This window comes from Vombatus ursinus, unplaced genomic scaffold, assembly GCF_900497805.2.
Source record: "Vombatus ursinus unplaced genomic scaffold, bare-nosed wombat genome assembly UNPS02011916.1, whole genome shotgun sequence".
Taxonomy (NCBI): Eukaryota; Metazoa; Chordata; class Mammalia; order Diprotodontia; family Vombatidae; genus Vombatus; species Vombatus ursinus.
The window spans coordinates 3178185-3203918 of NW_020951694.1; the positions used below are offsets into that span (position 1 = coordinate 3178185).

Sequence of the window (25734 nt, forward strand, 5' to 3'; positions counted from 1 at the left end):
TGTCAAAAAAAAAATTGACCCAGAAAACAGGTTGAGGAAACATAATAGAAGTTCAGCCTTACTGAAAACCATGACTAAACAAAAAACCTGGATACTATATTCCAAGAAATCCTAAAAGAAAACTGCCTATGGAACATTCCAGAGTCTGGGGGAAGAGGGGAATCAGAAGTATATGATATGCTCAAACTGCTTATAAAGCTTAGCTCATTGTGTTCTAACAATAAAAAATAAGTCAATTAAATCTTTCTCTTCATCCCCACAGGACTTACAAAAGGATCTTTTGCTTCATAGGTTTCAGCACCAGAAGGGCCTGAGAAACCCAATTCCCTCATTTTATTTTTACTTTAAAAAACACAATTTAATGATGCCTCTTGTCTTCACACCACGGTAATTTCCTACCTCCCTTCCCAACATCCTCATTTTGCAGAGGAGAAAACAAGTTCCAGAAGTGGGAAGTGACTTGCCAATGGTCATACATGTATAAGCAGCAGATATAGGATTTCAACCTGTCTTCTCCCTCCAAATCCAGTGCTTTCCCCACCATGGATGCAGAACTCCCATCTCTCAACTCAGCAGGGGCTGGCGTTAGAAGAAAAATGTAGAAATTGAGTAGTCTCAGGTTTGAAACTGTTATTGAAAGTAAGTGTACTATCCTAGATTACACAGTAGATTAGAGGGTTGGCTTTTGAATCAGTAAGACCCAAGTTCAAATCCCATCTCAGATGTAAAATAAACAAACTGCATGACACTAGGCAACTCTTTTAACCTTTCTCAGCCTTAGTTTTTTCATCTGTAAAATGGAAATAATAATAGCAATTACCTAGATAGTTGTTGTGAGGATTAAATGAGAGAACATATATAAAGTACTTTGTAAACCTTCAAGTATATATCAGTACAAGTTATCGTGTTTTGAAGGCTGTCATGGCCTTATCTTGGCTAAGTAAGGTCAATATTACTAGCAGAGCTGCATAGCCTAACACTAGAAAATCTGATTTCGTATCTCTTTCTTTTCATTTGGCTATTTGATGGATTGAAATAATATGACTCATTGACACCACACAAGTTCCTACTTTGATTAATGACATCTGCAATAGCATGTAGGATGATCACCTCTTGATAAGCTGGGCTAAGGCCAAATCTCACTTTCCACCAGCAAGATACAAGCAAGGAATTGATTGATTTGCACATTGTTGATGATTACTAAGATTATGACTCGCCTTTGTTGTCTCTATTGAGGTGCATTCTTCTGTGAGGTTTAGGGACACAGAGAAGCCCATAAGACATATATAATGGATAGTTTGATATTTGTTCTCTTAGAGTTTGAGCTTCCAGTGTGAGTATAACAGCAGGACCCTGATCCTGGCTTGTCTGTGACCTTTTTTTTTTTTTTTTTTTGGTTATGATTTGTGATTTCATTAGTGTAGGAAACTCCAAGTGAGAAAACTTCCTCTAGCAAGGTAAATTGGCAGTTGTTCTGCAAGGTATAGTTTTACAGAGTTGCCTGAGATACTTCAGGATTAAGTGGCTATTCTAGAATTACTTAACCAGTATGTCAGAGATGAGGCTTAAACCCAGGTCTGATTAGGAGGCTGGCCTCCTGTCTAGAACAACACACTGCCTCTCCTATTTGAGACTTGAAATAAAGACACTTTTATCCAAGTAATAAGCACACAGAAACGGGCAAACCAGTAGGGCTTAACTACTTGAAATTTCTAGCTGTGTAACCAAACTGTGTAGTGTTTGGGTATATTTCTTTTCATAAAGCTGCTGAAAACAATTTGGAAAGATAAGTGATATAAATGTGGAGGCAGAATTGAGTTGTGCTCTAAGTGAACTCACTCCAGAGTTCTTCAGTTGGTTCAATATCAGTATCCCCACTAACTTGATCAAAATGGTTCAATGACTAGTTCTAAATTCATCATTGTGTGCTTTTTTAAAGTTGATTAATTTTTTAAAGAAGTGTTCTGTAAACCTCAAAGTGTTATAGAGATGTGAGTTAATAATAGTAATAGTAGTTTTAGAAATTTACCAAACTCTTTCTTGACACCAAACTGATGAGGTGGATGTATAAGTATTATCATCCTATTTTATAGATAAGGAAATGGAAGCTTAGCAAAGCTTAAGTGACTTTCTAAAAGTTACATATGTATTAAGTGTGAGATTCATTATTTGCATCTAAGTCTTTTAATTCCAAATCCATATAGATTTCTGTTTTTTGTCTTACTGATAAAAAATGCCCATATTCTTAAATAGCTAACATCCATCACCATTACCATTGTTGATAAAAAATTAATATTGTCCATACATATATATGGATTATTATATTATATATATTTAATATAATAATATGATTATTTAGTCCACAGCTGAAAAAGGTTGGACTCCCCTAACTTCAAACAAGTTACAGCTCTAGATTTTAATTGAATTGGTGCAATGGTTGAACTAAAATGGAATGACATTTTTCTCTTGTAAGTTAACATTTACTTCAATGAATCAATAAACATTTGTTAAGCATCCACTATGTGCTGGGCATAGTGCTATGCAACTAGTGGGGTGGGGGTGGGGGTGGAAATGAGGCAAAAGACAGTCCCTGCCTTCAAGGCACTTACAATCTGTTCACAGCTTTCTCCTGCTTGATATTCTAATGGCATCAATATCATGGCTATCATGGTGAAAACCAGGCCTTTCCCAAGAAATTTTTACAGGACTTCCTAAAAATGAGTACAAGTTCCTCCCTGCAGGAGCTGACACATTTGTGATAGTTTCCAGAAATATCAAGAGGATGATCCTCATGAAGATACTCATGAAGAATGAATTATGGCCTTTGACAGTTGGGGCAGTGGATCCTGTTAGAATATGTTGTTAAATACATGATGAAAAGTGCACTGAATGGGTAGTGGGGAGACGAATTCTAATTCCAGCTCTGTCAATAATCAGTCTGTGACAGATGAACTTCAGTTTCATCCTATGTAAAATCAGGTAACCCTTAGGTGACTTCCTACCAGTTGAAAAGTATGTAATACATCCCAACTTGTACGCAATTGACATAGCACTTTAAAATTTAGAGAGGACTTGCCTAACCACATTTTGAGTTAAGTATCCCCATTTTATGGAGGAAGAAATAGAAGTTCAGGGAGGTTGTGTCTTGTCTATAGTCCCATAGCTAAGTAAAAATCCAAGGAAGGATTCAATATTAGGTCTCCAAATGCCAAGTCCAGCATTTTTTCTGCTGTACCACACTACCTATCACATCATTTCTGTACACATCTCAGCTCCATTTAGGCCAGATGTTTTTAACTTTGTGTAATGGATCTCTTTAGCAGTCTGGTAAAACCTATGGATGCCCTCTCAGAATACTGTTTTTAAATGCACAAGATAAAATACACAGGATTACGAAGGAAACCATTTATATCAAAATAAAGACATAATTTTTTTCAACCATCCAAGTTTTCAGGCCTGCCTGAAATATATCCATATATATATCCATAACCTGTTTGGTGATCTATGGAACCCTAGTTAAGAACTTCTGATCCAGGTTATTAACTCATTGGGGGTAAGAATGGGGCCCCCACCCCGATTCCTGGTTTAGCATAATGCCTTGTTAATAAACATTCGCTACATTGAACTAACCTGAATGAATTATTTGTTTAAGGAAAAAGAAGCATTGGTGGTAAGCCGTAAATTAATGCAAAAAATATTATTCGAAAAAAGGCATTGTAACCTGGAGTTCTGTGAGATACCTATCTTGACCCTTCCATCCCTAAGATCCATTCAACTCAACAAATAATTATTAAGCATCTCCTATGTGTAAGAGCTTAAGGGCTAGGCTCTGGAGTTACAGAGACAAAATTAAATGGTCATTGCTTTCAAGGAGCTTACATAGTCTTGTGGAAGAGTTTTCAATACAGGACTGTCTGTTAGTTATGATTCATCTAATGCTCTTCCTAATGATTGTACTTCCTATTGGGTAAGTATGTGAGGAAAATTCTTATCACTTGTAATAAAAAAATTCATAAGATTAATACTTAATGAATAGGTGAAGGTCCCTGACAATATACAGATCAGAAAGCCATTGGTTTTGTTATTCAACAATGGTGAGTTTAGATTAAGAATCAAGATTTTTAAAGAGCAATAGCACTGCTAATTGAAGAACAAACCATGAGGATAATTACTAGGAAAGATATTAGGTATTGTGGAAACCTTGGATGATAGAGGAATTATGAAGGAAACCAATCAATGAGATTTTTATTTGTGATAATAGTATAATTGTAATATGAATAAAATCCTTAAATTCAAATCAATTCCATTGTAAAAGTCTTCTCTTTCACTGAAGCTCTTTTTAAAATATAAATATCTGAAACATCTTTTGCTACAAAATTTAAAAGGAAATAAGAAAAAAAAAAGACATGTAATCAAATGTTGTTTCAACCAAAGAGCAAACATACAAGTGTGAGAACCGAGCACGAATTTTTGCTTAAAATATGTTTGCTCAAACAAGCTCAATGGTGAATAGAAGCATGAACAATGTCCTTCAAGAGGTTCCAATACTAATTCAAGAGGAAAAAGGGTATTTCCATCTCAAAATGGCTCCATCGGCGCTTACGCTAACAATGTGCTGATTTTTTGGGCTTATCTTCATGCGGATAATGTTGCCGCTGTGTCCCACCCCAACATGGGTCACTTCACCTTCACTATAACTCCACACTTTGACTAAATGGTCATCACCACCTGAAATGAAGGAACATATACACATGAAACTGGGGGTCTGGAGTGTTTAAAAAGGAGACTGATTTTCTGTTGATGGGGACTTTAAATACAAAATGAGGAGAGAAATGAGTTATCTTTTTATTAAAAACAGCATATTAGGATTAACTCTAAGATAAGAGAATATTTGCGACCCTTTAAACATTCTTCAGTTTATTAATATTCTTAAAAAAATGAAGGCGTGTGGAACTAAATATGCTCTTATATGACTGATAGAAACTTTTTTTTTTGTGGTCAGTGCCTTTTTTTGGGAAAGCTGATTTTTAAAAACAATTTATGCAAAAGTGTTCAGTATATTTGTATCCTGATAGATTACAATCAGGAAAATTTATATTCAGGATTTCAACAAGAAATTTTAAAAGTACAAAGTAATTCTATTCCCTCAATAGGATCATAGATTTAGGATCAAAAGAGTCCTTCAAAGTCCCTTCTCATTTACATATGAGAAAATTAAGACTCAAAGAAGTGAATTGACTTACTCAAGGTCATAAAGCTAATAAATGACAGAGCAGAGATTCAAACTCAAGTTCTCTAACTCCAAATCCAATATCTTTTGACTGTACCACATTGTATGTGATTAAGGACCAATTTTTCAGCTCGTTTTTCTATTGCCCACCAAATAAATGAAAAGCGATTCCTATGAAATCTAAATTTTACCCTATTCTTATCTTGGTATTAGTCTTGTTCTTCTGAGTTATCTTTCTAGTATTTCCTTCCCATGAAATACTTTACAGCTGAATTCTCATTTAACTTCCTCTTGGAGCTACAAAAACCCCTCCAGGCTCACTTGCTAATATATTTAAATATTGCTTCCTTTTATTCTAGTACTAACCTGTGACAAAATGCACTCCTTCTGATGAAATATCCATTCCATTGATTGAACCAGACAAGGAACCTTCTAGCTCTCTAATTACTGTCCCATCAAATACTTCCCAGTAACCAATCTGGAAATCAGGATAGAAGTGTATATAATAAGAATTTGTGGTAATGAAAAAAATATGTAGTAATATGTACATGAGTCTTATAGAATATATATTAACAAAAAGAAGTACTTATTACTCTTCAAAAAGTGGCACAGGGTAAAAGGATAAAAGAGATTAAGGAAAAATTGTAAAGAAACTACTTTTACATCATTCTTTAATGTTTCAATATTATAAGAAGCCATGACTTCACCTATATGATTTCACTATCATTCTATTCCTTAAGTAGGAGATCTCATTAATTGATATCAAACAAAAAAACAAACAAAAACTTCACTACTTGTTGGCCAACTGTGTAATTTTGAGTCTCTGCTGACCTGTACACGAAGCATTTGAGTTCTGCCTTCCTTGCCTTCAAGAACTCAAGGTCAACTTCATATCACAATGAAGGCATTAGAAAGGATGTTTGTTGGAGGATCTCTTTGTTTAAAAACCTTTAAAAGGGCATGTACATTAACAAAAATTGGAAAACCATTTGAAGTGAAGTTAACAAGAGTTAAATAGTTGGGGTTTTTTTCATGTTTCATCCTTCTAAAACATTGCATTTCTCATAAAAATATTGTAAGGTATTTAAATTTATCTTGAGAATTATGTTTTGGTTTAATTTGGATTTATTTAATTGAAAGTTCTCTTGCTACAACGTAAAGAGTCCCAGAGAAAACTATAAAAATTAGAGGATAGCAGTTTAGGAATCATATATACTTTTAATGAATGGCTAATAATTGGCATATGTACTTCTAAAGGTCCAGGGAGGGCTAATGTAAAACTAGGATTTTACATAGTTTAAAGTAGTAGCTCTGTAAGGTCTTTACACAATTAATTCTCTTGAGAAAGTTTTTATGGACAATAAAAAGAGAATTGTTTCTCAGCTCCTGCCCAGTTATCCCCAGTAATGAATTAGAGATGTACCAATTAATAAGCTTGTTTGTTTGTTTGCTTTTTCAGTAGTGATGAATTGGGGCAGTTTATGAAGCTATGCATATCTAATCTTTCTCACTTTGTATTTAGTCAGGAAATAATAGCAATAAATAATTGGTCTAGCCATAGCCTTGTAGTGCCTTTCTGTTTAACTCTTTAAAAGATCTTGTCTCTTGCTGTTATGGCTACTTACCTTTCTATCTGTCCCACTGGTGATAATCTGAAACTCTTCTGGATGGTAACAAACACATTGAAATAAAGTGTTGGCCAGAATCATCTGGTTCCTCTTCAGACGCCTGAAAAATAGCTATCCATAAAAAGCTCTGGAATTTACTTGCTTTTCCTCCTCTAATTGGTTGCACCAGACTACCTCAGGATTATTTTTTCCAGTCCAAGGAATACCCAAGATCATAGATTTCAAGACAAAAGGGACTTTCAAGATTAGCTAGTTCAACCCCACCTTATACAGGTAAGGAAAAGTAAACTCCCTAGAGGTTCATGGATTCGTCCAAGGCCACACAGGTAATAAGTCCAAAGTTAGGATTCAAACCCAGGCCTTTGACTCCCATGGTCTGAGATCATCAGTTAGGGAAGGAAGTTCATAACTTATCTCTTAATTAAATAGTCTTTCAAAGGGAAATGAGACAGAAATAGAAGAGATCATCTAGTAACCTCTTGTACTACAGATGGGAAGGTTAAAGATCATAGAAATGAAATGATTTGCCTCAAAGTCACCCCAAGTTAATGTCAGGACCAGAATTAGAGTCTAGTTATCCAAACTCCCATTTCTTTCTATTGTCCTCAGATGTATGGAAAAATGCATCTAATTTAAGTTTATTGACCTTTTGACTACTTTTCCAATTGCTCACAGCAATTATTTCTCTTTATCCCCAACAGAGTACATTTTATAATAGTGCTTTTTTTCCCCTATGTATTTTATTCAGGATTTTCCTATAGAAGCAGGTCTTTGTTTTTTAAATGGATAAAACAACTAATTTCCCCCCTTCAAACTTCTCATTTATCCTGAAAGCCTTTGAGAAAACCAGTATTAGCTCCCATAAACTAATAGATGATAGTGAAAACAGCCCTACTGGACATTTATAGCTCATTTCTCAGTGGAATAGCTTACATAGAGTCATAGATTGAGAGCTGGAGGAGAATCTTAAAGGTTATCCAGTCCAAGCCCCATAATTTTATAGCCAAGGAAATGAAGGCTAGAGGAATTCTGTGACTTGCCTAAGGTCACTTCCTTTAATCTGAATCATCTTCCAATTTGGATTCAAGCCTAGAACCATGAACCCTCCTGTATCGTAACATTACATTTTTAGGGCACTTGATCAGTGTTACTCCATCATCCTCACCATCACAGTGTACGTACACAAGGTCCCAAATAATGCAAGTCCCATCTGTGCTGGCTGTGACACATTCTTCATTATTCTTCTTTACTTTAATACAGGATACTGATGATTTGTGCTCCTTTAGAGCTTCCTCCAGTTTCTGAGATTGAGGGCTTATTTCCCATACCCTTACCTCAAAGCAAAACAAAACAACAGTGAAAAAAATCCACATACACCCAAACTCATTGATTCAACTAAACTAGATCAATGAATCAGAAGTCCTGGCCCTCCCTCCCATAGAAGGGAGACTTCATTTCTGAGTTGCAAATCTCTTCCTCAAAATTGGTAGAGGAGGTTACTAAGTTGAGATATTCAAATATGCTCAAATATATAAGTTTGTGAACTTCCATGGAAGGAAAAAAGAAAAGAAGGAAAGAAAGAAGGATTTATTAAGCATCTTCTATGTATTACATTTCAGGCACTGTGCTAAGTGCTTTACAAATATTATCTCATTTGATCCTTATAACAACCCCGGAAGATGGGTATTATTATAATCCCCATTTCACACTTGAGGAAACTGAGGCAAGAGAACTTGCCTGAGATCACAGAGCTAGTAAGAGTTTGAGGCCAAATTTGAACTCAGGTTTTCTTGATTCAAGGGCCAGCCTTTATCTATCTACTATGTATGCCACCTAGTCCAGAAACTGCTGTAGATCATCTAGTTCATATTTCTAATCTAAGAGCAGATCTTCAACTAATCTTGCTGATGATGCCTTAGCTCTAGGGAGGGAAATAGTAATACTGATAAGCTAAATGAAATTTTTTCATTTCTCTTACGCAGTAAACTTTTAGTACCAGGATTAGAATATAGTTATCCAAACTCCTGTTTCTTTCCATTGTTCTTAAATAGATGAAAAAATGCATCTAATCTAAGTTTCTTGAATGTTCAGTCACTTTTCCAATTGCCATAGCAATTATTTTTCTTTATCCCCAACAAAATGAATTAAGCCCTTCCATCTATTGTCTAAATAGACACAGTGTTGTGTGTTTTGTGAGATGCCCAAAAGCACAATGTATGTGGACATTTTAAGACCTATCCATCAACCTTTTAAAAATTTTTGAGCTGATCACAATATATCTTACTACTTTTAAAATGACTGATTCACTTTCTTTCCCTTTCAGGACTAATAGATGTCTCTCCTACTCTTACAGATCAACACTTGCTCTGCAACTCTGAATCTTGGCTGCCTTGTCATTGACCACTTTTCTATATATAAGGCAACTCCTACTACTGTTATCTTCTATTTATAACATTCTAGCCAGTACTCAAAGGCTTCCTCTCTAGGTAAGCAATCATGCTACCCTGAAAATAACCATAATTGCTTATAATGGGTCTCCTCTTTCTGTAATGAGTGCTTGACAGCTAGTCCAACTATCCAAGCCTATGCCTCTTTTGACCTCAGGTCACGGCTGAAGACGACGGTGTCTTAATACCCAGAAATTTCTGTAATCCATTCTTTGCTTCTATGAGGGTCTTCATCTTGTTTAGAGGGTTTTAGTAACAGTTTCCAACACCTCTCTTTTCTGGGTTATCTCCCCAGGAAGGCTCTACAGTTTCAAATCACTCACATAAGGCAGTAGCTTCATTGTCATCTTTCCTAATATGCTCCACAGTAAATTATACCCCCCCCAAAGGGTCCACTACAGTGTATCAGGTCTTTCCAATGGTATACTTGTCACAGCTCATTGGGACCTCAAAAATCAACAGACCTCAGTGAGAGCTGACACCTATCCTTATGCCTCAATCCTTTAACAGCTTTAATGCAGCCATGGTGGCCATTCACATGACGGCCTTTCCCCTTCCTACCCCCAAGCCACTATACAGTGTAGGTAGGCTAGGGATGCCCTAAAGCCTGCAAAATAAATAATCCCAGATGATTCCCCCACATATAACCCATGCTCTGACTTCTGACATCACAGGCACAGTTATAGTCTTGATAGCAGTCTCTATGACACATGCTCCCACAGGCTAATAGGCATTCATGAACTGGAAGGGCCCTCAGAGACCACCTAGTTTGATCCGTTCATTTTGTACATAAGCAAACTGAGACTCAGGGAAGAAGTTGAGTGGCTTGCCCAAGGTCACACCATTAGTAAGCCAAGGCTGTCAGTCTTCCCTGTGTATATTCATAGGCATCAGACAGAACAAATTTTATTTAAGGCAGTAAGAAAAACATAACAGACTGGTATCTGAGCTCTTAGCTAAGAACTAGCCTATCCCAATAAGCCTTGTTTTTCTCCTTAGAGGTTCTGTGCAGTTTTTACAAACTTGTTTTTTTTTTTTTTACAAACTATATTTAGTAAAGTCCCTATCACAAAAAGTCATCATCACTGATGCAGGTACAGTTTCAGTATCTCTGTGTGTACCGGGTCTAGGCAGCATCCTCATTCTGGTGGTACTGCTGTGGTTTCCATAAGGCACTGGTGAACTCTGCCCTGAATGCATTTGTCTTGCCTTTCTGGGGTTCCAGTCATTGATCTTCACTCTTTGTTTTCTTGGCATACCTTTCATTCTGCCGGTAAAGTGCTCTGGTTCCCTTCTCTTTCATGGTCATCCTTCCCACCCCCACTCCATTCATTCTCTGACCACAACAATTCACAATCTAGAAGCTCCTGCTCAGCATTTCCTTCAGATGCCCTGTTCCTCACATATGGGAAAAGGGAAGACAGATTTGTTCAATTCCTATGGTTCATGCTTGTTTATATATATGTATATATCCTGGTTGCCCACTTCTTGGGATAAGATCCATAGCATTTATACCCTTGAGATATGTATGTTTCTGAACCGGGAGAGGGACTGTGACGTCATAGTCAGGGCATCTTGCTTCTCCCAAAACATTCTATGAATCATGTTGTCTTCCCCTAAGCATTTATCTGTGCTAGGTTCATGGAATCTGGCTGGAATAGGCAGCCAGGTGGCAGCCGGGTGGTACAGTCGACAAAGTGCTAGGCCTGGAGTCAGGAAGAGTCAAGTTCAAATGCAGCCTCAGAAACCTTACTAGCTATGTGATCTTCGGCAAATCACTTAATCTCTATTTGCCTCAGTTTCCTCAATTGTAAAATGGGAATTATAACAGCACCTAGATCACAAGAATGTTCTGAGAATCAAATAATCAGATAATATTTGTAAAGTACTTAGCACAGTGCCTGGCACATAATAGGTGCTATAAAAATGTTTATTCCCTTCCCCTTTCCCTCACCCCCCATGTTATCACTTAACAGCATGGCAACTATATTTCTTGAACCAAAAATCAGGACATATCTGACAAAGGATATTCCTTTTGTAATACCTCATGAAAAATACTTTCTTTTCTTGAAATCAGAACTGCCACAGCACATCCAGAATGTCTAAATAGGGGATCAAAACCTACAAAAGCTTTGTTGGAGCACACACATATGAAAGGCCAAGAATGTGGTTAGATAGGAGATAGACAATGACTTTGTCCCCTGGGCTAAGTACTCTCTCTATTCCCTTTACAATTTGTTTTTGATTTTGAGTTTGGTTTTCTGATTAATTTACTGCTTACAATATTCTGTTATAAATGTGCAATGGGTTATTGGAGATGATAGTTCTGTCTGCCTCCAGAAGCTGATCTTTATGCATTTTCTCAAATAGATGATTAAATAGAAGTATTAGGAGTTAAGGGTAACCTTAAGCAAACAGAAACAATCATTGTAGGCAGACCAAATGCTACCCAGCTCTGCCTAAAGAAATCAAATAGGAAAGCCCTAGGGTTTTTTAACTTCTCTCTTTGAAAGCAAAATTTAGGTAAAACTTTTGCTGTTTGTCACATAGTATTTCATACCTGTTTCATACAAGCAGTCACACAGGTTTCATACATGGCCATTTTGAGTGAAATGTATCAGAGGTGAGGAAGAAAGATCTGAGAGAAGGAAGCTAAATAAATGAAAACAGATAGTGGAAAGAGCCCTTGACTTGGAGTCAGAAGATCTTTCAAGTGCTGCTTTTGTTACTAGCTATATGAGTTTACAAATCACTAACTTTTTGTGCTTCAGTTTACCCATCTGTAAAATAAGTGGGTTAGACTATTAAATAATCTCTAAGGTTTCCCTATGGCAGCTGGGGGCGGGGGGGAACTGGATAAAGTGGCCTCGCTGGAGTCAGGAAGACTATCTTTCTAAGTTCAAACCTGGCGTCAGACACTTACTAGCTGTGTGACCCTGGGGAAGTCACTTAACCCTTTTTGTTTCAGTTTCCTCATCTATAAAATGAGCTGGAGAAAGAAATGGCAAACCACTCCAGTATCTTTGCTAAGAAAACCCCAAATGGGGTCATGAAGAGTGAGATATGACTGAACAACAAAAGTTTCCCTTCCAGTTCCAACATTCTGTGATTCCTAGATGCTGCATATGTCTTTTTTTCCTCCATAATAGATTATTTCTTTGATTACTAAGACTAAAAGAAGATTTTGGCTAGGAGACAATAAATATTTATATCAATTTAGAGGAGGTAAAGAAGAAGACATTTAGCTAGGTAAAAAACTAGAAGAGTTTTCATACCCCCTCGCAAGTCTAAAGTCTAGAGACTGAGAACAAAAATATTTTGGGGCAAAGCTAATGATTCATGAGAATCAGATAATTAGAAGACAAATAACAGAGATAAAAGAAAAAATGGTGTTATGAGAATTTTTCATTTTCCTTTTATTATGTCATTTGGAGCACAGGGCCATTTCTCCTGAATATTTGGCTGACTGAAACCTGTCTCCTGTTAATATTAACCTTACCTGGCTAAAACCTGACTCATGGGTTTTAATGATAATATTAAGTGACATTCCTGAGATAAGAAACCTAAAGAGAGGAAGAAGGGAATATAGCATCTAACAAAATCTTAAATCCTCTAAAAGGAATTTAGTTTATGTTATTCGTGGAAGGATTCCCCTGGCTCCTACCCTTTAGATATCTTTGTGACATGTAAACTTCTCACTCAGTGCATTGTGAATTCTTTAAATGTAGCCTTGTAGCATTATAGAGTAAATTTTTGCAGACTCTGTTTAAATCTTAGTTTGTATGACATTGGAGGAAGCATGTGATAATGATTCTGCTTGATGAGGCCTGTGTGACATTTATGACATTTAAACATTGTTATATGTTTAAATTTTTTTTCTCTGTCTCTCTCTGACATAATTTTTCTCTATTAAAATCTTGGTCTGAACCCCAGTATGGGTTCAGGGTTATTTTTCTGAATCCTAAACTTGTGCTTAAGCATAATAAAACCTAGGTTTTAACCTCTAGAATTTCTGCATTGTGATAGATTTATTTAGCAACAGTTATGTATCCCATGAAATCAATAAGAATCTATTTTTCCTGCAACAAAGGAAAGGAGCAAAAATAATAGCTCATATTTAAATAATATATTAAATATATTAAAGTTTATGAAGTACTTTTCTCACAACAAATGTATAAGATAGATATATGAATCTGTCCCCTTTTTATAGATGTGTAAATACAGGCCCAGGAAAGTAAATGACTAACAACATATAGTCACACAGCCAGTAAGTGTTAATAGCTTGGATTTTCAAATCAACTCTACTGACTCAAAGAATGGCATTCATTTTATAACAGTACAGTTAAGTGATCATAAATAAAAATGCCAAACAAATTATTGTTTGTTTTATGAGTTTTCAAAAGATATGTTTTGCTATTTGTTAATGGGTGTTAAAGTTTAGCTGTTTTAATAGATATCTTTTAAAATTGTCAAATGAGATTTGCAAAAATCTGTAGTGAGCTTAGACAAAGAACCATTATCTTGAATCTCAGACAAAGAGCACGATTTAAGGCTGGGTCCATTTGGTTTTTGGCTAGCAGAGCACCTAAATTTCAGAGGCAGCTTTTAGAGAGGAAAAAAAATTCCTGTAAGATTGAAACTACAAAAATAGTGTTGAGGTGCCAATTTTATAACTTCTTTTTCCCCATTTTTATACTTCTATCTCTTTGCCTCATATATAAGTTTATTCAACATCCTGTCTCTGAGAATGATATTCCCACACTTGGCATAGTTCAGGGTCGTATAGCATCTTAGTTTGGTTCTACAGAAACTGCGATCCATTGAAATAAACAGAAGTGAAAGAAAGAATTAAATTCCAAATGGATGAATTTATGTGGGATTGCTAACACTAATATTTTAAGATGAAGTTTATCTACATCTTCCTCTTTAAAAATTATTTTCATTTTGCCTATGACTATGACACTTAATATTGTTTCTAAATTAAATACCAACCACATGACCTCAAAAAAGTCTTAGGTTCAAATACCACACCTGCCCTTCACCACCTCCACTGATGATTCTTTTGCAATCACTTGTAGTAGCAATGGCTGTCACTCCAATGCTGTGAGCATTGTTTATGACATACATCAGTCGACCTGTCTCTGGAGTGAATGCACGGATTTTACCATCATTCCAAGCTAAGGGAAAAAGAAATGAAATAGAAACAAGGTAAATAAATTCACTTCAACCCAAGAAACAGAATCACATACAACATAAATAAGAGATAGTGCAGGAGATGATACAGGAAGAGGGGTAGCAAGGAAAGCCTAAGGCTGAGAAATGTTTGTTGTCAGAAATCATACTTCCCTCCTTTCCACCTCATACATATTAATCTAAACTTTCCCTGGATTGTTCACATTCTCAGCTTCTGGATTAGGAAGTATGTGTGTGGGAAGAGGGTTGGAGAAGGAGGAACTGTGTTGGACTTGGTACCATCTAACCCATACCCAAGTCCCCTCTGAGGTCATCACACCCAACTTCTTGCCTATAGGAAGGACCCACAAAGTGTGTTGAGACATCTTCTACTCCATTCCATGGTTGGGGGGATGTCTAAACCCCTTCTACCCCATAATTCCCAACCACTGAAAAAAATATCCATTAGATTTGGCGTTTAAGAGGTCTTTGGTGACATTTGAGAGAACAGTTTCAGTATGGTCATGGGGCAGAGCCAGATTATAAGAGCCTGAAGCAAGAAAGGATAACAAGTAAATGTAGGTAACAGAGAGTCACACACTCAAATATCAACATACTCTGCATACATGTATGGGAAAGAGAAGATACATGTATGAAGAATATGTTGGTATGTGAGCATATTAGACAGCTAGGTGCTGTAATGGATAGAGCATGAGAGTTGGAGTCAGAAAGACCTGAGTTTGAATAGTGCCTCAGATACCACGAGCTATGTGACCCTTAATAAGTCTCTTGGTTTCTCATCTATAAAATAAAGGGTTGTTTTGAATCTCAAAAGAGATTTTATGTATATATACACATAAAAAAAATGTTGTGTATGTCTGTGTATATGGGTTGGTTGTGTGTGTGTGTGTGTGTGTGTGTGTGTGTGTGTGTGTGTATGTGTATATGGGTTGGAAGTTCCATGGCCGCTAATGACCCAATCCCAGTAATGACTGGTTAGAAATTTTTAAACCTGCAAAGTTCTTTGACTTGGCCAATTTACTCGATCCTTGAGAAGTATGGTGGTACTCCACTCCCAGGAGCTCACGATATTTGTACCAGGCTCAGTACAAATTCCCTATGAGCTTTAGCCCTACTGTAGGTTAGGACTCCCAAAGGACTCACAGAATCCACTACATTCAGCTTCCCTCAGTAGAAAGGATTACAGGGGCTGACTCAACACACTCCATTATAAAGTGCTCTATCAATGTTAGACATTGCTGTTGTTATTAATGGTGTTGCCTCCTAATTGTCCAATCTATAGATGCCAACAAGACTCCTAGGACTCCTTGCAGAAATGAATATGATTGAAGATATAGAATGTCCTGCTGTGCTGAGCAGGGGATCCCAAGTAACTATTATACTCCATATCCTATCAGAGATGTGCAAAAGATACCACCCTTCAGTTTATGCAGGGAACTTGAAGGACTGAATGAGGACTACCCATATTTGGGCTATATTAATGTGAGATTAAGTTCTCTAAGGGAGTCATGAGTATTAGAGGTAGATAGTGGATACCTTGAATATCTCTAGTATTCAGCATTGATTGAGACCAATTTCAACCTATTCAAGATATTAGCAGACAGCAAATTGGGATTTAATCATTCTGTACCCCAACCATTCATGCTTCCAGTATAGGATCTTACAAGAAACAAGAGGCAAGTGCTGACAGACAACATCACAAGAGCACCAAATCCCTCAACTTGAGAAGTGATTCACAAAAGCTAGGTTTTATGACTTTCCAATGCCTGCAGATGTATCCCTAGATACAGGGAGTTAAATGAATAGACTTAATTTTAGCCTAGGGATTGAAGAGGAAGAATAACATTAACTTAATATTGGAGAGATCTTGACAATTAGAACCAATATGGCCAACACATTCTTACAAATAATATGGATGCCCATGAGGCAAACTATTATAAAATATAAACACAGGACCCACAGAATGTTATAACATCGTTGAAAATTTTCCACTACCGCTTAAAATTTTCCCCCTTTAAACCTAAAAGGTTTAAAAAATGTAAAGTGTTTATGAAGTGCTTTTCTCACAACAAATGTATAAGGTAGGTAGTATGAATTTTTTTTCCTCTCTAAAAGCTGCCTCTGAAATTCAGGTACTCTGTTAGCAGGAAGCCAAATGGACCCAGCTTTAATTTGCAAAGATGTAAAGCTATAGAATTGGAACAGAGAATTATTATTATTATTATTATCATTATTATTTTTTGCTTTTTGGCTAAGCAGTCAGGGTTAAGTGACTTGCCCAGGGTCACACAGCTAGAAAGTGTCAAGTGTCTAAGGCCAGATTTGGACTCAGGTCCTCCTGACTCCAAGGCTGGAGCTCTATCTACTGCGCCACCTAGCTGCCCCTGGAACAGAGTATTATTCATAAAACAAATAAAATCTCTTCCTCGTGGTGGCATTCCTAAATGACACAGACCCAGCAAACTGCTGATCCTGGGATGCAAAGCAGAGTAGGAATCTTATTTTCAGCCCACTCTGAAGCATGCAATGGAAGAGTGAAATCCAAATTAAAAGGGGGTCTACAGTTCTGTCACTGAACCAGCAGAGCTTTCTAGTTGCTGAGTCTGGCAACAGTTTACTGGAGTGCCAAACAAGAATAAGCCCATAGGTGTGTTGTTTAGATTCAAATCCAGGTCAGGAACTGATAGAACTTAGACAAAGATGGCAGTGACCAGACTTTGCATTGGATCACTTTGGAAGCACTGAAAACCTGCAGGTCCCCAGCCTCAGCAGTCAGTGAGATCCTGGAATAACACAATATTCAATAACCCCTAGAAAGCAGCTGCAGGACACAAACTCAGCCCAAATATTCCTTCCCAAAGTGTGCAGAGATTAGCCCTAACATACAGTCTGAAGTCAGGAAGTAGGCTGGAAGAGCAAATAAAAAGAGAATCTCACCCTAAAAAGCATTTTGGCAACAGAGATGCTCAAGACAAAAACTCAAAAGTACAGAATGACTTCAAAACATCTATAAGCAAAGCTTCCAGGAAAAATTCTTGGGAACAAATTCAACTGGATTTTCTGGAAAAATGAAGCAAGAGGTTCTTTTTTTAAAGAGTTGTTATAAATTTGTTGTTATGTTGTTATAAATTAAATGAGAGAGCTAGAGGGAACAATTTGGAAAAGAAAATAGAGTTATGGAAGAATTAATTGGAAATAGAATTAGCAGCTTGGCACAAGAGCTTTAAAACCTTGTCCCAAGCAACAAACTCCCTGGAATCTTGAATGGACCAAATGACACCAAGAGACAACGAGAAGTATTAAAACAAAGTCAAAAGACTTTTAAAAATGGACAAAAATGTAAACTATTGTATAGCAAAAACAACTGACTTAAAACAAATTGAGAAAATATTTTTAAATTGCTGGACCACCTAAACACCATAATGAAAATTAGAACCTAAATGTAATATTTCAAGAAAGCAAAAGAAAATTGCCTAGATCTCTTAGAGGGCAAGGTGAAAAACAGGAAAAATCCTATGGGTACCTCTGAAAGAAACCCCAAAATGAAAACTCCCAGGAATATCATAGTCAGAATTCAGAGATTCCAGTTCAAAGAAAAATACTGCAAGCAGATAGAAATAAAGAATTTAAGTACCAAGGAACCACAATCAGGATCACACAAGATTTAGCAGCACCAGTATAAAGGGACAGAGAACTTGGAATACAATATTCCAGAAAGCAAAAGATAGAGGCACACAGCCAATCTAAGTATAATCCTATGGAGGAGTCTGTGTGAAATGGATCTTTAATGAAATAGAGGACTTCTTGATAAAAAAGATTTGAGTGCCATAGAAACTTTGAAATACAGGGAAACATAAAAAGATGAATTTGAGTGAACAATCATAAGAGACTAAATGAGGATAAACTTTACATTCTAATATGAAGAGATGGTGCATGTGCCCCATTGAAACCCCTTATTATCATTAAGAGTCAAGGAAGCAGTCTAATAAGACAGAGGACCTGGGAGGGATTTTCTTATGTTATAATAATCATAAAAGAAGAATGGAGAGGGAAGGTGAAAAGAACACATTAGGGAAGAAAAAGAAGAGGAATGGTTAGGGAAATTATCTCCCATAATTGGGGTAGAAGACTATATAAACAAGGAGGAAGGGGTGGGAGGAGTAAATTACACTTGAAACTCACTGTCATCTCAATTAGTCACAGGAGGGAAGAATATAAACACACACATAGAGAGTTGGGTCCAGAAATACTCAACAAGAAAACAGAAGGGAAAGGGGAAAAGGGAAAGAAAGGAACAAAAGGGAAGGCAGATTAAGAAGGGATTAGGCCTAAGTAATGTAAACTCTTCATTGAGAAGAGGGACTTAAAAGAAAAGAAAGAATGAGAACTCATGATTGGGTTCTAGGTGAGAGAGATTAGAGGGCAAGGGAACAGAAGTAGATTGCACTAAAACTAGAATACTGGTGCTGACCGCACTCATTCTCTTTCACTACCTTCTTCTATATAAAGAGGGGATGTGAAATAGAGAAGGAAAAGTATAAGAGAACAGGATGGAAGAAAATACACAAATAATGTTCATAACTGTGAATACAAATAGGATGAACTTAAATATAAAATGAAAGAGGATGGCAGAATGGATTAGAAATCAGAATTCAACAATCTATTGCTTATAGGAAACACACCTGAAACATAAGATTCGCACGGTGTTAAAATTAGGGACTGGAGCAAAGCTTTGGATAAAGTAAAGACTTAAGAACTCTGATCACTCCAATAACTAACCATGATTCCAAAAGGCTGATGATGAAGCATACTATCCTTCTGATAGAGAAGTGATGGACTCAGGGTTCAGAATGAGATACACATTTTTTATATAGTCAGTGTGAGAATTTGTTTTGCTTGATATAATGTGTTCAAAAGTGTTTTGTTTTTCTTTTATTTTCAATGGATGGAAGGTGGGAGCAAGAGAAAATTAATACTTATTAATTAACAAAAAGTAAAATAAAAGTTATATTTAAAAATAAAGTTATTGAGCAGGGGCACAATATGTAATTCACAAGTCTTCTGACTTAAGGAAGAATATTTTTGTAGCTCTGTGAAGGGTGGATTGGAGAATGGAGAGACTGGAGGCTGGGAAAACAATTAGAACATTATTGCAGTATTCCAGGTAAATGATAATATGTGCCTAAACTAGTGTACTGGCAGTGTGAGTAGAGAGAAGGTAACAAAATGTGAGGGATGCTTTGGAGATAGGAATGACAATATTTGGCAACTGATTAGATGTATGGCATGAGGTAAAAGGAAGTTAGCGCTGAGGTTTCAACCCTGGGTAACTGGGAACAGAGATAATGACATTTGTAGGAAGGGGAGGTATGGAGGGAAGTAAGGTGAAGAGTTCAGTTTCAGATGTGGGGTTTGAGGACACTCAGGTAAAGATTTCTAGCTATTTGAGATGAAAATGCTCACAGTTACCTTGTGTTTGAAATTATTTCCTATAAGAATGGGACTTGAAAGAAGGGTTTAAATAAGCAAGAATAATAGGTGAAAAGCTCTTCTAGGTCAACCATGTTGTAGAAACCAAAATGAAATAAAAACTGCAACAATCAAAGCTATAGTGTAGGTCTGAATCTCAAGAACAAGTCTGAGTCTCACCACAAGAACATTACCTGAAATGATGCTTTTGCCATCTCTCATGAAGTCAATAGCATAGCAAGTCATATTGGGCACAGTGATCCGTAATAGCTCCCGGTTGGAAGAGGTGTGCCACACTCGGATATCTTCCATGGAGCAAGTGGCAAACAAGTCAGCAGTGCCACTGAAAGAGCAAAATTATCACAAAACATGATGTACACGTGTTTTTAAATTCAGTTTTTCTAAGTTAAACATTAATTTTTGAAGTACTTTTCACCAGAAAAAAAGGATAACAAAGGCACTTTTTAGATGGCATTTCTGATAATTGGGGTTTTTTTAATGAAATGCCTTTTATTCTCAAAAGATGTAGTGTTCTTGTAATATTTCTGCTGTAAAATATGCATAAATCTTAGGGGCAGCTAGGTGGTGCAGTGGATAGAGCACTGGCCCTGGATTCAAGAGGACGTGAGTTCAAATCTGGCCTCAGACACATAACACTTACTAGCTGTGTGACCCTGGGCAAGTCACTTAACCCCATTGCCTAGCCAAAAAAAAAAATATGCATAAATCTTGTATCTCACAGCTTATTCTGGACAATAGGGCAATAGGAGTTCCCTCAGTATAAGAAGGAGAACAGAAAGTTACTCAGAAATAAAATACAAATATGCTCAGAAACACAGAAATTTATGAGAATCATCAAGGGAAATAAAAAAGTGGATGAATTAGGCTATTGTATAGACAATACAATATATGCAGTTAGATAACTAAAGCAGATTGTCCATAAGCATATATCTTAGCCAAACATCACTAACAGATGGTGTGTTGGGCCCCAAAATTAACAAGATGAGAGCAGGTTGTATTCCATTGGGAAATTTGTAAAGTTATTTTGATGTCCCTAAAGTTCTCTCTGAAACAGTTCCATCTTTTTAACATCAATTTATTCTTGCACAGAGATGCTGCATGACTCCAGTCTCTGAAGAACTGAAGGTAAGCATCACACAAAGAACAATGGAGGTGTGATGGACATGAGCAGACATTGCAATGAATTTAGAAATAAGTGATAAAAAAAATATCATGAAAAAATGTATGATTGAAAAAGGAAGATAGGTTGATAGGTTGGTCATGTGATGAAGGTAAATGATAACTGAAGGATTTCCATATACTCTACTGGTATCTTCATGCTATCAAGAGAAAAAGATGAAAGCTCTGGTAGGGTGGTTCCCTTGTGGCAATCTTTTGGAAGGACATGAGAAATCATGGTCCAGGATGAGCCAGCATGGAGGAGATGTGATCTGCATTGTTGAATGGAATCTCCTCATTGATGAAATCATGGATCCACTGGGGCATTGGAGTAAAGAAACAAAATATCTTTCAATGTTGAGGAAATGAAATAGGGAAGGGACATATTAAATCCAATGAAATCTTGGAAAAATTAATGTTAAAGAAAAATTCTTCTGCAAATTAAATGATTTTGTTAAAATTCCATTGGTGGTAGGGGAAAAAAGGAACAAGCATTTATTAAGTGCCTGATTTGTGCCAAGCAATTTACAGATATCTCATTTGATCCTCACAATAGCCTTGTGAAATAGGCACTATTATTATCCCTATTTTACACTTGAGAAAACTGAGACAGATAGATGTTAATTGACTTGCCCAGGGTCACACAGCTTGTCTGAAGTAAGATTCAAACTCAGGTCTTCCTGACCCCTAGGCCCACTGCTTTATCCACTGTACCACCTTTAGCCACCCTATACTCACAAAGGGCTCTACATTGTCTGCTTATGGACAGATAATAAAACACTTCTTCACACAGTTTTAAGGAACAGGATAAGACAGACAATCCTTAAACTAACCTGGATAGCACTGCCATATAAAAAGAATACTTAAATTTTCTAACCAAATTTAAAGAATAAGAGATTTCAAGAGAATTTCTTATAAGTTACATTTATTTCTGACCAACTTTCTGCTCTCCTTCTTATACTAAAGGAGTGCCCCTTCAAAAGATAACTAAAGAAAAACCAAAAAGAAGAAAAATGGCTAAAAAAATCATATGTAATTTCAGAGAGAAAGCAGAACTATTCAATTAACTCCAAACTGGCTTCCATCTTCATTATCAAGGAGAAAGATCTTCAGATGGGAAAAGGTAAAACCATTAAGATTTTGAAGCCCAGAAAGGTGAAGTAATAGTAGAAGAGCATCTAGTTGATTTAAATGAATTTAAGTTTCCAGGCTTAGAATAATTAGGATACAAAAAAAACAACCAAACCCAAACCCTAAAAGATAACTACTGAACCATTATCAATCTGAGGAATCATGAAGAAAAAAAAAAGAGGCACCATAAGATTAGAGGTGAGATTTCTCACTTTAAATAATAGGGAATTGTTCATCAAACAAACTGCAGACTGCTGAATGTGACTTAATTCCATCATTCTAGCAGAATTCTAAGTTATGTCATGAAACACCCTTTGAGTACTGAGAAAATGAAGTGATGATCACAGTAAGCCAGCCAGATGAAAATTATGGGCCAAACCTAATGAGATGACATTAAGAATAAATGTAGGACTTGATGTCCAAATCCTGCGTTTATTTGAGATAAAAAAAAATAAATGTATAAGTACAGGATGTCAGAAAACCGACAATAGTATTTCATGTGGAAAAAGTCTCTGTTGTTTTATCGGACTATAATATCAACATGAGTTACCAAAAAAGCTCTTGTAGTCTTAGGGAGCATTAATAGAATAAGGAAGGTAACATTCCCATTGTCATTCATTCTTATCAACTCACACCTGGGCTATCGTGGTCAGGTTCTAGGCATCATATTTTAGAAGCAAAACTGACAAACACATCTAGAAGAGGGCAACCAGTATGGGGGAGGAAGTCTTATAACCATTTATAAGGAGTTAGAAAGATCTGGAGTTAGGAAGACCTGAGTTCAAATCCAGAGAGTGTCTGAGTTGTGTGACCCTGGGCAAGTCATTTAACCCATTTGCTTCACTTTCCTCATCAGTAAAATGAAAATAATAACAGCACCTACTTCACAGGATTATGAAATAAGATTTGTAAAGCATTTATCACAGTGCTTGGCACATAGTAGGTGCTATATAAATGCTTAATCCTTTGCCTTCCTCTTACTCCTTTATAAAAAATGACTGAGGAAATTAGAGATATGTCTGGGAAAGATCTAGAGGGAGAGGGAAGACAGGAGAGCTTTCCTCAAATGTACTGTGAACATCTCTCACATATATGGCCACTGTCCTAACTCAGTCCCTTATCGCCTGGGCTATTGCCATAGCATCCAAACTGTTCTCCCCTCATCTAGCATGTTGGATATAAGCTTTGTGTGGACAGATCATGTCTTTTTAAACTTTTGAATCTACCTCAGCACAGCACGTGTAACAACACCTACTAAGGATTTGTTGTAAGCCTACTTGGCCATTGATATTGTGAACAGACTGTATTTCCTATGGCAATTCAATCTTTACTGTATATCAATTGACAAGTATTTAGTGTGGACCTACATCCTATAAGGCACTAAGAATATAAATATAACAAATGGAATAATTCTTGTTCACAAGGAGCTTGTATCTAATTAGGAGAACATCAAGGACATATATAAGTATACATATGAATATATATACTTATGTAGAATAAATATAAGAGACAATATAACATATACACATAAATCATAATATATAAAGAATAAATATAATATGTACAATAAAATAATAAATATAAAGAGAATAAATACAAATAAATATAAAGTAACTAAATACAAAGTAATAAGAAGTAGCATAGTATAGTGGGGGGAAAAGCATTTAATTGAAACTTTAGTACACCTGGCTTCTAATCCCCAGTCATTATCTAAACAGCTGTGTGGTTTTGGACAAATCACACGCAATCAGCTTTGAAGTCTTCTCACTCTACGTTTCTCACATCCATATCCACTCCAATTCAGGCCCTTATTACTTTTCATCTACAATGCAATAGTTTCCTTTTTGGTTGCATGCTTCCAGTCTCTCTCCTCTTCAGTCCATTCTCTATATAGTTGCCAAATCAATATTCTGAAATTACAGGCTGGACCATATTATTCCCTTGGCTCAAGGTTCTGTGCTTCCCTATTGCCTCTTAAATAAAAACAAAATTTTTTCTGTTTGGCATATAAAGCCCTTCACATTCATGCACCAAACTACCTCTCTGGGCTGATCTCACACAAACACTCTACATTCCAGCAAACTGGACTACTTATAATTCCCTGCACACAACATTCCACCAGTTATCTCGGTACATTTGCACAGATTGTTCCCCACACCTGGAAGGCTCTCCCTTCCTCAGTTCCAACATTTGGAATTCCTAGCTTCCTTTAAGTCTCAATTCAAGTGACACTTCAATAAGAGGCCTTTCCTGATTGCACAAACCGTTACTGTCCTCACTCTTCATCTAAATTACTTAATTATATGCTTTTTGGTCAGTCCATCAATCATCGAAGATTTATTAACATTTATTACATGCTAGGCACTGTGCTAAGTGTTGGAGACACAAAGAAAGTAACAAAACTGTTCCTGCTCTACCACAGCTTACTTTTTTTGTATTTGATTTTTTTTCAGTTTTATCTTATGTGCACATAACTATCTTTGACACTTGCCTGCATTATGCATTTACCAATCCTAATCTAGGAGAAGAGTTGATTAAAAATACCTTTTTCTCAGTAGGGAGGTAGAGGGCTATGGTGAGTTTAGAATTTTGCGTCCTCTGTCAGAAAGGTCTTGTTTTGTTGGTCACTTAACTTATTTTTTATTAGTTAAAAAATAGGGGTCAATGTTGAGGAAGAAAGGTAAAACAACAATAATAATATTAGCAAGCATTTATGTAGCACTTTAAGGTTTGCAAAGTACTTTATAAATATCTCACTTTATTTTCACAACAACTTTGTGAGATAGGTGAAATTATTAACCCTGTTGTACAGATGAGGAAACTAAGGTAGACAAATGTTAGTTTGGTTTCAGTTGTATCCAACTCTTTGGGACCCCATGTGGAGTTTTCTTGGCAAAGATACTGGAGTGGGGGGGGGCGGTTAGCTTGGTGACACAGTGGATAGAGCACTAAACCTGCAGTCAGGAGAACCTGAGTTCAAATGTGGTCTCAGACACTTGACACTTACTAGCTGTGTGACCCTGGGCAAGTCACTTAACTTCGATTGCCTCACAAAAAAAAAAAAGATATTGGAGTGGTTTGCCATATCCTTTTCCAGCTCATTTTTACAGATGAGCAACTGAGACAAATAGGATTAGGTGACTCGCCCAGGGTCACATAGCTAATAAGTATCTGAGACCAGATTTGGATTCATCAAGTTCCTGACTTCAGGCCTGCCACCCTATCCACTGCACCACGTACCTGCCTCCACACAACTAGTGAATGTCTGAGGCTAGATATGAACTCAGGTGTTTCTGATTCTAAGTCCAATTGTTCTATACATTGTGCCACCTAGCTGCCTCTAATATTAAGAAATAACCATGGTATAAAAAAAAGCACCTAAAACCTAACAAAAATAATTGAACTCTCTTCTTAGCTGCAATACAAAAAGATCCCTAAGTAGTTGAGATTTACTACC

At 36.5% G+C, this 25734-nt stretch overlaps 1 protein-coding gene across 3 annotated transcripts in view; it reads right to left on the minus strand.

The window, feature by feature from the left end:
- Nucleotides 1-4412: 4412 nt before the first annotated feature.
- The window catches only part of CFAP52 (cilia and flagella associated protein 52), a 63631-nt gene continuing 42309 nt past the window's right edge, over nucleotides 4413-25734 (minus strand). For 2 of the 3 annotated variants that reach the window (XM_027857216.1, XM_027857217.1), the window contains 6 exons: nucleotides 20162-20310; nucleotides 14337-14482; nucleotides 8041-8192; nucleotides 6856-6958; nucleotides 5597-5708; nucleotides 4413-4728 (listed from right to left, as the gene is read on the minus strand). In XM_027857216.1, the coding sequence (XP_027713017.1) occupies nucleotides 4553-4728; nucleotides 5597-5708; nucleotides 6856-6958; nucleotides 8041-8192; nucleotides 14337-14482; nucleotides 20162-20310 (838 nt within the window). In that variant the 3' untranslated portion in view covers nucleotides 4413-4552. Of the gene's footprint in view, nucleotides 4729-5596; nucleotides 5709-6855; nucleotides 6959-8023; nucleotides 8193-14336; nucleotides 14483-20161; nucleotides 20311-25734 lie in introns of those variants that run through there. The other variant, XM_027857218.1, reaches the window with a different exon arrangement.